The sequence below is a fragment of the Temnothorax nylanderi genome, unplaced genomic scaffold (assembly GCF_030848795.1).
Source record: "Temnothorax nylanderi isolate EJ_2023f unplaced genomic scaffold, tnyl_v1.0 TNYL_tig0023_pilon, whole genome shotgun sequence".
In the NCBI taxonomy this organism is placed as follows: Eukaryota; Metazoa; Arthropoda; class Insecta; order Hymenoptera; family Formicidae; genus Temnothorax; species Temnothorax nylanderi.
In genome coordinates, this window is record NW_027249085.1 from 1,648,933 (window position 1) to 1,665,248 (window position 16,316).

At 39.6% G+C, this 16,316-nt stretch overlaps 2 protein-coding genes and 1 long non-coding RNA gene across 3 annotated transcripts; 1 reads left to right on the forward strand and 2 right to left on the reverse strand.

Annotated features, from left to right (window-relative positions):
• Positions 1-289: 289 nt before the first annotated feature.
• On the forward strand, positions 290-2,019 carry Cisd2 (CDGSH iron sulfur domain 2). The gene is made up of 4 exons (XM_071700850.1): positions 290-507; positions 672-766; positions 1,348-1,464; positions 1,706-2,019. The coding sequence occupies exons 1-4, from the start codon at positions 411-413 to the stop codon at positions 1,790-1,792; spliced, it is 396 nt and encodes a 131-aa protein (XP_071556951.1). The 5' UTR covers positions 290-410; the 3' UTR covers positions 1,793-2,019.
• On the reverse strand, positions 2,013-6,313 carry LOC139769604 (STAM-binding protein). The gene is made up of 8 exons (XM_071700847.1): positions 5,912-6,313; positions 5,320-5,418; positions 4,926-5,147; positions 4,651-4,827; positions 4,177-4,483; positions 3,975-4,087; positions 3,495-3,597; positions 2,013-3,246 (listed from the first exon to the last, which is right to left on the reverse strand). The coding sequence occupies exons 1-8, from the start codon at positions 6,028-6,030 to the stop codon at positions 3,184-3,186; spliced, it is 1,203 nt and encodes a 400-aa protein (XP_071556948.1). The 5' UTR covers positions 6,031-6,313; the 3' UTR covers positions 2,013-3,183.
• Positions 6,314-7,004: 691 nt separating this feature from the next.
• Positions 7,005-7,778, reverse strand: LOC139769611 (uncharacterized). Its single transcript, XR_011717606.1, has 2 exons — positions 7,410-7,778; positions 7,005-7,310 (listed from the first exon to the last, which is right to left on the reverse strand). It is a non-coding gene; the product is annotated as an uncharacterized lncRNA (long non-coding RNA).
• Between the last annotated feature and the right edge of the window lie 8,538 nt (positions 7,779-16,316).

Sequence of the window (16,316 nt, forward strand, 5' to 3'; positions counted from 1 at the left end):
CGCGCCACCGGTCTTTCACCTCGTCACCGCGAACCCCCTCCATGCCTCGCTGCCGTCCAATCGCGCAGCGTGCCGATCAGGAGCGTGTATAGGCGAGTGCGATAGGCTGTTTTCCGATTTACGTGTTAGATGTCACGTTAAATGTAGCTCATTTTTTAAAATGCCTCGTATCTCGTATCTTATTTCGAGGCACTTATTTGTGTTTGAATATAGCGCGATTTGCCAAAAAGACTGATTTTGCAGAAGGTTTCTTTTAACCGTAGTTCGGCACTGTAGCGAACGTTGGCGAATCGGCGAATGGCGATTGGCACTGTTGCCCGAGTGTCGCCAGTGTCGCCTGTCGCCTGTCGCCAGTTGCCAGCAGTGGCCAGCAGTCGCCAGTGGTCGCCAGTCAGCCAAGCAGAGCGGCTATGGAACCGATCGCGCATCTTGTCAAAGTGTCCGTCCCGAATTATCTGGCCGGCCTACCGATTCCCGAGTCGATAGGCGGATGGTTCCGGCTGGGAGGTAATTTTCACCGTTGACCATACACTTCCATGCCTCGCGTCAGCGTCGTCAGCGATTGTACCTCGACGTACCGTTTTCCAGACTCCGACATAACCTCTCGATTTAAAAGACTGTTTAATTCTTTTCTAATTCATGTCGTTTTACTCCTTTTTTCTTTATGCCAGTGAGGGATTGGTTTGCCCTTCTGCCACCTACTGCCCTTCTCGCGGGGGTAGGATACATGTCCTACAGGGCGTTTTGTCCTCATGGCAGACCTGCGGTATGTATTTTATGCCTATCTCTTGTATAGAAAGTATCAAGGACAACCAAAGTTAGTGTTGATCCGTTATGATATCTAGAAAAGTTATGTAACTTCCAGATAATGACTTTCTAAGTATCTGCTGTCAACTTGCCATAAACTTGTTGCAAACTGAGAGTAAATGAGCTCAACTTTGTAATTCTCAACTGTTTTGTATTTTAAAAAATTTAAATATACTTGGTACACACATAGAAAAATTGTCATTTAAATAAAACTTGAGTTATGGAACGTTTTATTTTCTACCTCATTTCTAGCGCAAAGAATATAATAGTGCAATTGCAAGAAAAAGTATCTCATCTGTATTCTGGATGAATTAATTTTTACTTAACATTGTCATTATTATAATTTATATATTATATATATTTATTAATAACATATATAATATATTTATATATATTTATATATATAATGATAGAAACCAAATTATTCCTTTCTTAATAATTTTACTCTTTTTATGATAATCTTCTTTTAATAATATGTTTATAATTCTATTAATTTTTCCAACCACTTTCATGTGATAATGCAAATTATTTATTTTATAGCCAAATGGTTGCGTTAATCTCAAAATAAAGAAAGACATTGCGAAAGTAGTGGACACTGTTGATATCGAAGATATCTCTGAAAAAGCTGTATTTTGTCGCTGTTGGAGATCTGAAAATGTAAGTTCTTTCCTTATATAAATATCCTAAGATCAGAAAAATTATACATTTTGATATTCCATTTTGTTTCTTACAAAAAGACACAAGTAAGTGATTCAATAGAATAAAAAATAGTCCTAATTATTTTTCAATTTGAAATTCTTTATAAATATTTATTACTTATGTTCTCTAAAATAACTTTTTATTAAAAGTTGTAAGTGTGCATATATCTACATTTTTTATCATTTTTTTAAATATATAGTGGCCTTACTGTGACGGTACTCATGGGCGTCATAACAACGAGTTCAATGACAATGTGGGTCCACTTATCGTCACGAAGAAGGGCTGAATATCGTTACGTTGACTAATTACCATCACATTGGTGATTTCTCATCGCTGTAAGATAGCTATTTACGCGTCAGATTGTAGATAAATATGGGAAGAGTCAAATGGACGAATCTTTATTCCCCTCTCTGTAGATAAATTTTACAAAATAATGTCTACCAATTTTATTTTTTAAGATGCCTGGTTTTCATAAGGGAAGGTTTATAAATAAATTCATTTTTCCATAATATATTCAGTGGCTTTTTATTTTTATGCATAATTATTGAATCAATAAACGATTAATATAATTGCTAAAACAAAATAAATAAATAATTCTATTTCACATATATATTTATACCATCTACAATTATCTTTCAGTAAGATTAATATATACAAAGCGTTTTGTGACATGATGTCTTTCGATTATCTATCATAAGATTAGAATTCAATATTATGAACACTTGTTATTTTCAAAAAGGCACGATGAACTTTATATATCTTTTATGAAGGAAAGAAAGATATCTATTTTAACTCGAAACTCTTGTTTAAAACGGTACAATGTCTTGTGAATGAGAAATTTACACAATAAAAAAATGTATTTATATTAAACCTGCTATTTAAACAAAAAATCAAAGGTACATTTTTAATGATTATTTTAATATCTAAACTAAAAATTAAAATAGTCATCTAAAATAATGTTGAAGTTTTAATCAATTATGAGTCTAATGCATTTATTATTGAACTTTGTCTTTTTATGTAACATATAAACATGAAAAATGTATAAAATATATTCTATATCCTTTTCAAAAATTCATTTATATTTTAAGCAGAAATTAACAGAACCCCTTGTTAAAACTATGAAAACAATAAAATAAAATATAAAATTTTATGCTATTACAATATACATGTATATAACAAAATAAAATATTAATGTAACAAAAGTTATGTTATGTTATGTACATTTGATTTCGCTTGTTCAGTAATTGTAAATATACTTGTAATAAATACATTAAAATTGTTGATTAAAATTGAGAAAATATTAAATACAAATACAACAAGCCTTATTGTTTATACTTTTACTGTTATTGCTATCATATATAATCATACGTAAATATATCTGTCTTGTCTAACTTCCGGTATAATTCGTAATGATCTTTTCTTGTGTATTTTTGTCTGCAAGAATAATTAATATATTATAAATCTTATGTGAATGTTAAATATAACATATTTTTTAAAATATTAATACGTTTCATAGCATTTTCATTATGATTAGATTATTCACTGGTCATAGATTTTCAATATTGTTTAATTATGTACTAATCGCGTAATAAGACTCGCGAATTTTATTGTAAATTGCTATTTTCCAAGATTTAATTAAAAATATTTTTCAGTAAATTATCTCGTATCCGAGATATATCATTTTCTTCGTAAATCTACGACTTGGAGTGCCATTACATCTAATTTGTAGTGTCTTGCTTTCTGAAACAGTAAAAAGTGTGTAATGTAAGTATTCATGATGCAAACCAAAACGACAATATTAATTATGTCAAGATCGAATTATTAGTTATCAATATTTATGGTTACTATTGTACAGTAATAGAGTATCAATATTCCATTTTTTTAATTTACTAACTCAACATTTAATTATATATTATTTTTATTATTAATCACCCAAATTTTAATTAATATTGTTAAAAATGTTATTAAACGAATTGTAATATATTTACTGTATATAACGGTGGTTCAGTAGGATGTGGATGAAATCCCGTTTCTCTGCAATTTGCGATAAAATCCAAGCCGTAATCAGGTGTTAAGATAAAAAACCCTGTCCTGTAAAAAATATTTATAATAAAAATCACACCAAATATCAAAACAAGTCTGATTTAATTTTAAGTTAATAGATAATTAAAATTATTTTTATATTATATTTGTACGTCAGGGAGGGGACACAAATGTATACACGTAAGTACGCTTCAAAGTTAATGTAGAATAGATATTTATCCAAATTAAGAAAAGAAGACTACAAAGTAAATAATTGTAAAATTTAATTTTGTTTGAATCTAAAGAGGAAACATGTATATTAGGAAGGATACTAATCCAGAATTTAGTTGAATTTAACTGAATTCAACCGAATTCAGATGCCAAATATTTAAATAACCGTTTGAAGAATTCCACATAAAGTGTACACAAAATTTGTTCATACGTACTCATCATATTTGGGCGCACAAACTATCGCTATAGCTTCCGCCATCATCAATTGATAAGCACAGTGCGTATGAAGATCTACGCTTGATAAAAATGCAGTCTGTGTAGGATGTGTCTATACGTAATACATAACATAATTATATTTAAAATAGACAAATTAAAAATAAAAATTAGAAATAAAAACATAAAGTAAATATTACGTACATGAATCCAGCCGAGAGTGATAAGATTATGCTGATCCTGATAATCAAAGATATCTTCTTCGTTATGTGTAGTACAAGAATCTGGAGTGCCAGTTTGTTCCGGTATTAGTAGATGCGTTACCATCAATTTATTTCGCTCTAATCGCCCAGCCAAAATGCCACATGTTTCTTTATTGCTCGTCGTGTTGCTAAAGGCAAGCGCCAGAAAGCTGTGCATTAATTTGGTCGGCAGGATAACGTCGCGCAAAGATAAACCGTCGCTCGTTAGTAAAGAAGGTTTTGTAGAACGATCCACTGTCGGCGTTTTTCTAAAAAATATATATATTAAATATGACAATATATACATGCATATCATTATATATTAGTATACTTTAAACACATCAAATCTTATTATGTATAATTATTAAGCTGACGCTTAATTATCGCCAAAATGTATCATACTTTTAATAAAGTAATTTTAAACAACAAAACTTACATATCCTTGGAGGTCTTGAATGCTTTATCATCATCCATAAGGCTTATCACAGTTTTCGGTGCAATGGAAGGCAAAGGCTTTGTTTCCACTGGTACATTCGCAGTAATAGCAGCCTTAGCCGCTCTGACAGCAGCCAGAGCAGCCATTTGGTTCCTTCTGTTTTCCTCTTCCTTCTGCCTGAGCAGGAAAATATATGACGCTATATAACTAATTTCTTAATAAAAATTATTGATTTCATGCTTTTTCAATAACAAATATATAAGACAATTAAATACCTTTGAAGTTCTTCTTGCCTCAAACGTTCCTTTTCAATCCTTTCTCTTTCTTTCAAATCCTCTAAATACTTATCAAACTCTGCTTGATATTGATCCAATAACTGTTTTTTCAGTTTCTCTGCTTTAGGAATGACTATTCGTAAATCATCCCTATTCGTCGCCCTATCTTTGGCTGATACACTATCATATTGCGGATGGTCCCTTATTTTATCCACAAAAAGTCTGTTATAACAGGAAATATTTAGTAATAAATAGATATAAATTTTTAATTCCAATATTTGATGTAAATAAGTAATTTTTTTTTAAGAAAATATTAAATTTGCATTTATTATTTAAAAATATACTTGTTATATATAACATAATAACGTAAAAGTTATTATTAATTATTACCTACGTTATAAATTTCATATATAATGTAAAGGCATTTTCATAGCTGCCATCTTGCATGTTCATGTTCGCTAATCTGACCATTTCCACTCCAGTGCGATAATATCTGAAATTATAGAGGTAAAAAGATTGGAAAAATAAATTATATCACTTTTGAAATTGATATAATTATTGGCAATTATCATAATATTCCTATTATAGTATATGCGAATATTTACACCGAGTCATAAATGTCTTAATATGAATTTATGCAGTAAAATAACCATATAGTTTTTTAACAATAAACAATCCCCTAAAAAGATACTGTCTAATTTTAAAACCATTTTACAATATTTTAATTCTGCATTCTGGATTCCTTGTGCAGAAAAATCTTTTCTCACTTCTTACAAATTTCAAAGATCTTTGAAATAGCATTCTTTCTAGTGATATTTTAGGTAATACTTAAGGAGAGCTCCCTCCTCACCGATTTCGCTGAATTTAGGCTTAATCGACGCGTTTTTAAATTCAGCGAAATCGGTGAGGAGGGAGCTCTCCTTAAGTATTACCATATTTTACAATTGTATTTCAATATAACGAAATAATAAATATGTATTTTTTACCTTTTAGGCGCAATATTTGGATCAATTTCTACTCTCGAGGCATGCTCCGTAAGAGCCTTGATCCGCTCCTTGGGGTCTATGATACCCATTTCTTTCCAAGACTGATTGGTTTTGTTCATCTTTTAGGTTAGTTCTGCTAAACTTATATTAACAAATGGCTGAAAAATCTTCAGATTCTCTCAATTTTCCGACGTTATAGGTATCCTTCTCGGCGTCATTTTGATGTTCGAGTTTGAAATGAGAAAAGATATAGAAAAATATTAATAATTCAAGTTCTAATTAAAAGATCTGCCGCACTTAACGAACTGCAATTTGTGATTTGTGATTTGTGCTCTTTGATAACGTTTTGATAACGAATTCGGTAGGTTAGGAATGCACTTGCACTAATGCACTAGCTCGTTTTTCCTCTAAAGGTTACTTTACATGAAGCAGAGAGAAAGCGGCCAGCCAGCGCCAGCGTTCCGTTGCTTCTGCTTGATACCGTTTTATTGGACCATAATACTGGACTATTGATACGTCAATACGTCATACGTCACTCGCACCTCCCGTAAGTTAGCCGGTCAACTTCGACTTTATTAATTTTTTTTTTTTTAATCGTTTGTTGGTCGTTTGTTGGTGATTGTTGGCCTAATTAGAACGTTTGTTGGTTCTTAATTTTTGTTTAAATTAAAAAAGAAAAATTAGCCTTAAGTTAGCCGGAAAAATTTTATTTTTAATTAAAAAAAAGCCTAATCGATGCGTAATCGTTTGCTGATGATTGTTGGTCTAATTTTAGCGTTTGTTGGTTTATTATTAGTCTTAAAAACGAAAAAAACCGAAAAATTATCTCACATTAAAGTAATCGAAGATTGGTTTATTTGCCTACGACTTAAGGTTTATTTCTATCAATTTAAGGCTAACATCTATAAAACTGGCTATGAATACGGGCCTTAACATCGGCAGAAAATCGCGAAAAGATCAAAATGGTGGTTCCCTTGATTTTATCAGTCGAAATATTTGCATTTTACTTTGAATATTAGAGATTAAATCAGTGTACAACAGCTTTAACGTGCACTGAGTGCGTACCAGCTCTGACAGTGAAAAACGCTATAAAGAGGATTTATATCTTATTTTTTCTTGCATAGATAAACAGAATGTTATCGGAAAGTCATCTAAGCATTTTGAGAAGAATCTTCGGAAAGATGAACGTAGAAACCAATTGTTGCAATTAAGAAGAAAGAAGCGCGAGCAAGTATTTGCGCAGAACAGAAATCTCGGTGGTTTTTCTTCGTCACCTGTTCTTATCTGCGTATTATAAAGGAATATGTTTTGATATATATTCCTTTATAATTTATGTTACACGGTTGCACCTGTCCTCCGCACCTCGCTGCTCCGATGTCACCTTCTGCGTCGTTATTTTCTGAAACATTCAAATGAACGATTCGATTAAGTAAAGACAGAAGAGATAGAAAATTTTTGGACATAAGTGACATAGTACGTGAAAATCAATTACACTCACCACTTTCTTTCATGCTGTTCCGGCCGCAAAATCCACCCCCACCTCCGGGTCAGATAGGAGTCTCGAGCCACATTGAGACTCGTGGCAATGCAGTGTGACTTCATCCCTTAAGCAAGAAAAATCAAGAAGCATTTCAGCTATATTGCATTAATTTTACAACGTTTTTGCAATATAGTCAAAATGTTTCTTGACTTTTCTCGCTTAATGGAAATGTAATTGCTGAAAGGAATTAAAAATTATTCCCTACCTGCGTTTTAACTAGGTCCCTTTTTTTTTTTTTTTTTTTTTTACGTGGTGGAAATCTTCCATCACTGGAATCCCCACGACGTCCTGGAGGCAACCCGTCAGCAGTGGCAACCAGTCACGGTGGCTGTGCCACCGATCGGGGAGCACCACTGGTCGGGGAGTGCCTCCATTCTTCCGGGGTTTGAGTGACCAGTGACCCCCCTTTCGGGAGGAAGACTCCCCCTTCCCCGGGGCGGGGCGGGGGGAGTGCCGGATTCTGCGGAGAGCAGAACATTAAAGTTCCGCCATTTCCCCGCAGCCTACCGGCTAAAACCACCACGAGTGACCCTAACAGAGGATTTATTTATTACACGCTCACTGCTGAGAAAAGCGTGATGTCGCCGAAGGCAGACAGGGGGAGGATTTATTTGTTACACGCTCACTGCTGAGAAAAGCGTGATGTCGCCGAAGGCAGACAGGGGGAGGATTTATTTGTTACACGCTCACTGCTGAGAAAAGCGTGATGTCGCCGAAGGCAGACAGGGGGAGGATTTATTTGTTACACGCTCACTGCTGAGAAAAGCGTGATGTCGCCGAAGGCAGACAGGAGGAGGATTTATTTTTTACACGCTCACTACTGGAGAAAAGCGTGATGTCGCCGAAGGCAGACAGGAGGAGGATTTATTTTTTACACGCTCACTACTGGAGAAAAGCGTGATGTCGCCGAAGGCAGACAGGAGGAGGATTTATTTTTTACACGCTCACTACTGGAGAAAAGCGTGATGTCGCCGAAGGCAGACAGGAGGAGGATTTACTTTTTACACGCTCACTACTGGAGAAAAGCGTGATGTCGCCGAAGGCAGACAGGAGGAGGATTTACTTTTTACACGCTCACTACTGGAGAAAAGCGTGATGTCGCCGAAGGCAGACAGGAGGAGGATTTACTTTTTACACGCTCACTACTGGAGAAAAGCGTGATGTCGCCGAAGGCAGACAGGAGGAGGATTTACTTTTTACACGCTCACTACTGGAGAAAAGCGTGATGTCGCCGAAGGCAGACAGGAGGAGGATTTACTTTTTACACGCTCACTACTGGAGAAAAGCGTGATGTCGCCGAAGGCAGACAGGAGGAGGATTTACTTTTTACACGCTCACTACTGGAGAAAAGCGTGATGTCGCCGAAGGCAGACAGGAGGAGGATTTACTTTTTACACGCTCACTACTGGAGAAAAGCGTGATGTCGCCGAAGGCAGACAGGAGGAGGATTTACTTTTTACACGCTCACTACTGGAGAAAAGCGTGATGTCGCCGAAGGCAGACAGGAGGAGGATTTACTTTTTACACGCTCACTACTGGAGAAAAGCGTGATGTCGCCGAAGGCAGACAGGAGGAGGATTTACTTTTTACACGCTCACTACTGGAGAAAAGCGTGATGTCGCCGAAGGCAGACAGGAGGAGGATTTACTTTTTACACGCTCACTACTGGAGAAAAGCGTGATGTCGCCGAAGGCAGACAGGAGGAGGATTTACTTTTTACACGCTCACTACTGGAGAAAAGCGTGATGTCGCCGAAGGCAGACAGGAGGAGGATTTACTTTTTACACGCTCACTACTGGAGAAAAGCGTGATGTCGCCGAAGGCAGACAGGAGGAGGATTTACTTTTTACACGCTCACTACTGGAGAAAAGCGTGATGTCGCCGAAGGCAGACAGGAGGAGGATTTACTTTTTACACGCTCACTACTGGAGAAAAGCGTGATGTCGCCGAAGGCAGACAGGAGGAGGATTTACTTTTTACACGCTCACTACTGGAGAAAAGCGTGATGTCGCCGAAGGCAGACAGGAGGAGGATTTACTTTTTACACGCTCACTACTGGAGAAAAGCGTGATGTCGCCGAAGGCAGACAGGAGGAGGATTTACTTTTTACACGCTCACTACTGGAGAAAAGCGTGATGTCGCCGAAGGCAGACAGGAGGAGGATTTACTTTTTACACGCTCACTACTGGAGAAAAGCGTGATGTCGCCGAAGGCAGACAGGAGGAGGATTTACTTTTTACACGCTCACTACTGGAGAAAAGCGTGATGTCGCCGAAGGCAGACAGGAGGAGGATTTACTTTTTACACGCTCACTACTGGAGAAAAGCGTGATGTCGCCGAAGGCAGACAGGAGGAGGATTTACTTTTTACACGCTCACTACTGGAGAAAAGCGTGATGTCGCCGAAGGCAGACAGGAGGAGGATTTACTTTTTACACGCTCACTACTGGAGAAAAGCGTGATGTCGCCGAAGGCAGACAGGAGGAGGATTTACTTTTTACACGCTCACTACTGGAGAAAAGCGTGATGTCGCCGAAGGCAGACAGGAGGAGGATTTACTTTTTACACGCTCACTACTGGAGAAAAGCGTGATGTCGCCGAAGGCAGACAGGAGGAGGATTTACTTTTTACACGCTCACTACTGGAGAAAAGCGTGATGTCGCCGAAGGCAGACAGGAGGAGGATTTACTTTTTACACGCTCACTACTGGAGAAAAGCGTGATGTCGCCGAAGGCAGACAGGAGGAGGATTTACTTTTTACACGCTCACTACTGGAGAAAAGCGTGATGTCGCCGAAGGCAGACAGGAGGAGGATTTACTTTTTACACGCTCACTACTGGAGAAAAGCGTGATGTCGCCGAAGGCAGACAGGAGGAGGATTTACTTTTTACACGCTCACTACTGGAGAAAAGCGTGATGTCGCCGAAGGCAGACAGGAGGAGGATTTACTTTTTACACGCTCACTACTGGAGAAAAGCGTGATGTCGCCGAAGGCAGACAGGAGGAGGATTTACTTTTTACACGCTCACTACTGGAGAAAAGCGTGATGTCGCCGAAGGCAGACAGGAGGAGGATTTACTTTTTACACGCTCACTACTGGAGAAAAGCGTGATGTCGCCGAAGGCAGACAGGAGGAGGATTTACTTTTTACACGCTCACTACTGGAGAAAAGCGTGATGTCGCCGAAGGCAGACAGGAGGAGGATTTACTTTTTACACGCTCACTACTGGAGAAAAGCGTGATGTCGCCGAAGGCAGACAGGAGGAGGATTTACTTTTTACACGCTCACTACTGGAGAAAAGCGTGATGTCGCCGAAGGCAGACAGGAGGAGGATTTACTTTTTACACGCTCACTACTGGAGAAAAGCGTGATGTCGCCGAAGGCAGACAGGAGGAGGATTTACTTTTTACACGCTCACTACTGGAGAAAAGCGTGATGTCGCCGAAGGCAGACAGGAGGAGGATTTACTTTTTACACGCTCACTACTGGAGAAAAGCGTGATGTCGCCGAAGGCAGACAGGAGGAGGATTTACTTTTTACACGCTCACTACTGGAGAAAAGCGTGATGTCGCCGAAGGCAGACAGGAGGAGGATTTACTTTTTACACGCTCACTACTGGAGAAAAGCGTGATGTCGCCGAAGGCAGACAGGAGGAGGATTTACTTTTTACACGCTCACTACTGGAGAAAAGCGTGATGTCGCCGAAGGCAGACAGGAGGAGGATTTACTTTTTACACGCTCACTACTGGAGAAAAGCGTGATGTCGCCGAAGGCAGACAGGAGGAGGATTTACTTTTTACACGCTCACTACTGGAGAAAAGCGTGATGTCGCCGAAGGCAGACAGGAGGAGGATTTACTTTTTACACGCTCACTACTGGAGAAAAGCGTGATGTCGCCGAAGGCAGACAGGAGGAGGATTTACTTGTTACACGCTCACTACTGGAGAAAAGCGTGATGTCGCCGAAGGCAGACAGGAGGAGGATTTACTTGTTACACGCTCACTACTGGAGAAAAGCGTGATGTCGCCGAAGGCAGACCCTTAGGAGGTTTTCTGTCAGGGTTTTCCTTCCCTTAGGTCGGTTAGGAGAGCCTAAGCTCCTCTCTCACGGCTCCGACCAGCCGAGCGGACTTTTTATAGAGGCCGCTTACCTCGCGAGTCCTTAAAAGGACTCCCCGGTCCACGACAGACCCGTAGGGCTGCCGTAGATTGCGGTACTTGTGTGCTCGGGTACTCCGGGTGCGCAAAACCCGTAGTGGAGGGCTCCCCCGTGCCCCTAAAGGGTCCGGGAGGACTCCCCCCACCCCCTGGAGGGAAGATTTATTACACGCTTAACTTTATCAGCGTGATGTCTTTAGCAGACAAAATTTTTTACACGCTTAATTTTTTTCAAGCGTGATGTCTTTTGCAGACTCGAGCCACATTGAGACTCGTGGCAATGCAGTGTGACTTCATCCCTTAAGCAAGAAAAATCAAGAAGCATTTCAGCTATATTGCATCAATTTTACAACGTTTTTGCAATATAGTCAAAATGTTTCTTGACTCTTCTCGCTTAATGGAAATGTAATTGCTGAAAGGAATTAAAAATTATTCCCTACGTTTTAACTAAGTAGCTTTTTTTTTCTTTTTACGTGGTGGAAATCTTCCATCACTGGAATCCCCACGACGTCCTGGAGGCAACCCGTCAGCAGTGGCAACCAGTCACGGTGGCTGTGCCACCGATCGGGGAGCACCACTGGTCGGGGAGTGCCTCCATTCTTCCGGGGTTTGAGTGACCAGTGACCCCCCTTTCGGGAGGAAGACCCCCCCTTCCCCGGGGCGGGGCGGGGGGAGTGCCGGATTCTGCGGAGAGCAGAACATTAAAGTTCCGCCATTTCCCCGCAGCCTACCGGCTAAAACCACCACGAGTGACCCTAACACCGCGTCGAGCGAGCAAGGGGGGAAGTCGCGCCGCGTGTCACTGCCGCCGGTAGACAACGCGCGTATTTATACGGTCGAGCGAGCAAGGGGGGAAGTCGCGCCGCGTGTCACTGCCGCCGGTAGACAACGCGCCGATTTATACGGTCGAGCGAGCAAGGGGGGAAGTCGCGCCGCGTGTCACTGCCGCCGGTAGACAACGCGCCGATTTATACGGTCGAGCGAGCAGGGGGGGAGGTCGCGCCGCGTGTCACTGCCGCCGGTAGACAACGCGCCGATTTATACGGTCGAGCGAGCAGGGGGGGAGGTCGCGCCGCGTGTCACTGCCGCCGGTAGACAACGCGCCGATTTATACGGTCGAGCGAGCAGGGGGGGAGGTCGCGCCGCGTGTCACAGCGCCGGTAGATGATTATAATGTTGCGGTTGATTACGAATCGTTGCGATCGTTAATAAGCGCGCGTTAATCATATCGGAAAAAAATAAACAACTACGTTGGATCGTTAATAAAATCTTAATTAAGTGACTTAATTTTGCTTTTAATTTTACAATGATACGCGTAATTAATGTATTCGTCCAAGAATTAATACACAGCAGCAATGGAAAGTAAAACAGAATTATATTATCAAGAAATGAAAGAATTTTATGTTAATCGCGTTCTAATAAAAATCGTCGTGATTATATCTTCCCGGAAGAGGAGAACGAGCGAATATAATTTTTCTAGCTCTACCGGGAATCGAACCCGGGACCTTTGGCTCAATAGACCAGTGCGCTGTCTACTAGGCCATGCTCGTCCTCAATAAAATATACACAGAGAAAAAATAATGTTGTATCAACAGCATTAGTCTAATTGGAAATAATCTTGTTTTATTTCATTAAAACAAAAGCATAATGTATTGAATTAACAAGATTATTTCCAATTAGACTCAGGCTGTTGATACAACATTATTTTTTTCTCCGTGTATATTTGCCAAATTTAAATAATTGCCTATAAATTTCAGGCGACTGGTATACTTCGCATGTTCTGCGATACAAATAACATTAGATGCATTAATAAATAATGCATCGACATAACGTATGTGCTTATGGATGCATTCTCCCGTAAGCACAATAAATCGATAAATAATGATGATGCTCCAGGATTAATTATTTAGCCTAGTCTGATCTAGTCTATCCATTTTAGAGCAACGAATTTGTAAGAAGTCGCATTTATCTATAGTACTATTATGTGGATACAATACATAAATATATCTAATATAGGTCTCACAAATTCGTTACCCCATATTATTGTAAAAAATTCGTCACTCACCGATCCGATGCGCAACGGGCGGAGTAATTCGGCCACGTAACTACGATGATACTGTAACAAAAACGAAAGATATAAATTAAAGAGGCGCTGAAAATGATAAATGTTTCAAAAAATACACATAATTTTACGCGCATCTAAATTCGTCTTTCAATTAGATTCACTGATATAATTATCTATTTTCCGGAAAAAATATTTACAAAAATAAATTTTTATAAAATTTTAAATAATTTCTTTTTTTCTAATTAGTTTTAGCTTATCGAAATAAAACTCCGAATAAATGAGGAAAAACTATTAATTTTATGCAGATAAAAGATGATACTTACCCCAAGGTTGCTCCGCCGGGGCCCGATGTCTCTCTCAGACCTCCTCCTCCTCTCAGGACGTCAGGCTTCCTCCTCTCATCGCGCACAGGACACTCGCGAGAAACACTCGCGGATAATAAACTACAATCGCGCGCGGACTAATTTCATTAAAAGTCTTTCTCGCGCGATACTGTACGGCACTCCCGTTTAAAAAAGTCCTTTAGTCCGATTATACTTGAACGGCACTCCCGAAGCAAACGCGACAAACCGGCTGCGGTTCGTTTATTCAATTAAATCGGCGGACGAGGGTACGTTAGCTTCCCCGTCTTTGAATTTTTATCCAAGCAGAACAAGAGTTTTGCTTGGGTAAAATCCTCGTACTGGGTACTGGGCCTTCCCACCTCGCCAAGGTCGTACCCATGGGAAGGAAGTACTTTACTCTGTAGTAATATAAAAACAGGTAACATAGATTGATTAAACAAAACCACAATTAAGATTGAATATCGTATGCACATTACGCCGCGGTATCGAGCACGTAAATCTCGCGAAGGTAAGTACTATTAATGCATGCTTTGCACGATAAGGAGTCGCGATTATACGCGGCACGAAATACACGAGTCACAAAAATAAGAAATATTCACGAACGAGCGTTGTATCGTTGTATCACAGCGTGCTATTTACTTGAATCATTTACTTGAATCACGATACGATTTCACGTTGTCACTCGGCCCTCTTTCCGCTCTTCGAAAAGAATCGGGGATAATCGCACGACAATTCCGGCACAGCACACAGCACGTTCAAAGCACGACACGATTCGAGATATGCCGCGTAAATGAATGCCACGCACATTCGATGGTCCAGCGACATATGGCGGCCCGGGCCGGGACGAGCGATTATCGCCCGCGAATATCACGACGAAACTACAAATCACTCACGACACGTCACGACTCGCAATTGCCGTACGAGGTACCTTCGCCTCGACGCCCTCGACATCTCCGTCTCGAGCGAGCGACACATTAATTCATTCACGACACTTGATACACACTTGATGCAAATTATTGAGCGCCTCGTCGATTATTCCCGCGAAACGAGGAGCAGGAATGCCAATCGCACGAACGAGCGCGCGTTCCGAATCAGCACCCACGGCACGGAGCACAAACACTTGACACCTGTTCGAAATTTATCGGGAGAATGACTGATTGTGAGTAATATCCGCAGGTGAGGGTACTCCGAGCGTCGGCAAAACAAGTATCAAGGCTGTCTCGCCGATGGAAATGATCGTCCGCGCGCCGACTTTGCACGTACGTTGCTGCGAAATCGGCGGACTCATTCAACGGTCGCGATCGCGGTATTGCGACTGCCAAGGCCGAGGCCGAGGTGCCGACTGCCGAGTGCCGCGTGCCGCGTGCCTCGCCGACGCGCGGCGGCGGGCGGCGAGAGCGGCCGAACGTGATTCGGCATTCGGCCGGATTCGAAGGCTCCCGGCTCGACTACCTCCCGTAACTTAGCCGGTCAACTTCGACTTTATTAATTTTTTTTTTTTTAATCGTTTGTTGGTCGTTTGTTGGTGATTGTTGGCCTAATTACAACGTTTGTTGGTTCTTAATTGTTTTTTAAATTAAAAAAGAAAAATTAGCCTTAAGTTAGCCGGAAAAATTTTATTTTTAATTTAAAAAAAGCCTAATCGATGCGTAATCGTTTGCTGATAATTGTTGGTCTAATTTTAGCGTTTGTTGGTTTATTATTAGTCTTAAAAACAAAAAAAACGAAAAATTATCTCACATTAAAGTAATCGAAGATTGGTTTATTTGCCTACGACTTAAGGTTTATTTCTATCAATTTAAGGCTAACATCTGTAAAACTGGCTATGAATACGGGCCTTAACATCGGCAGAAAATCATTCGTATGTATTTAGCCGGAAATGAACGTCTTTTTAAAGAATCTCTATATGAAATCGTTTGTATTTCGTATGAAGACTTTTGAAGTGCAATTGAAAAGGTTTGTGAGTCATTCGTTTAATTGTAATTAATTATTTATTTTTACACCATGCATTTAGCCGAAATAGATAAATTAATAAAAGTTTTTATATGGAATCGTTTGTATTTTGTATGAAGAGTTATGAAGTGTGATTAAAAAGGTTTGTGAGTCACCCAGATAATTTTAATTAAATTAAATAAAGATCCAGCGGCCAAAAAGTCAGGAGCTCGATTCTGTATTTTGAGACAAGGTGAAAATTACAAAAGTGAACAGATTTACTAGATTTCGACAAATAAAATTGTAGATTCTCTAGTGAATTTCCTCACTTTTGTAATTTTCACCTCGTCCCAAGGTACAGAATCGA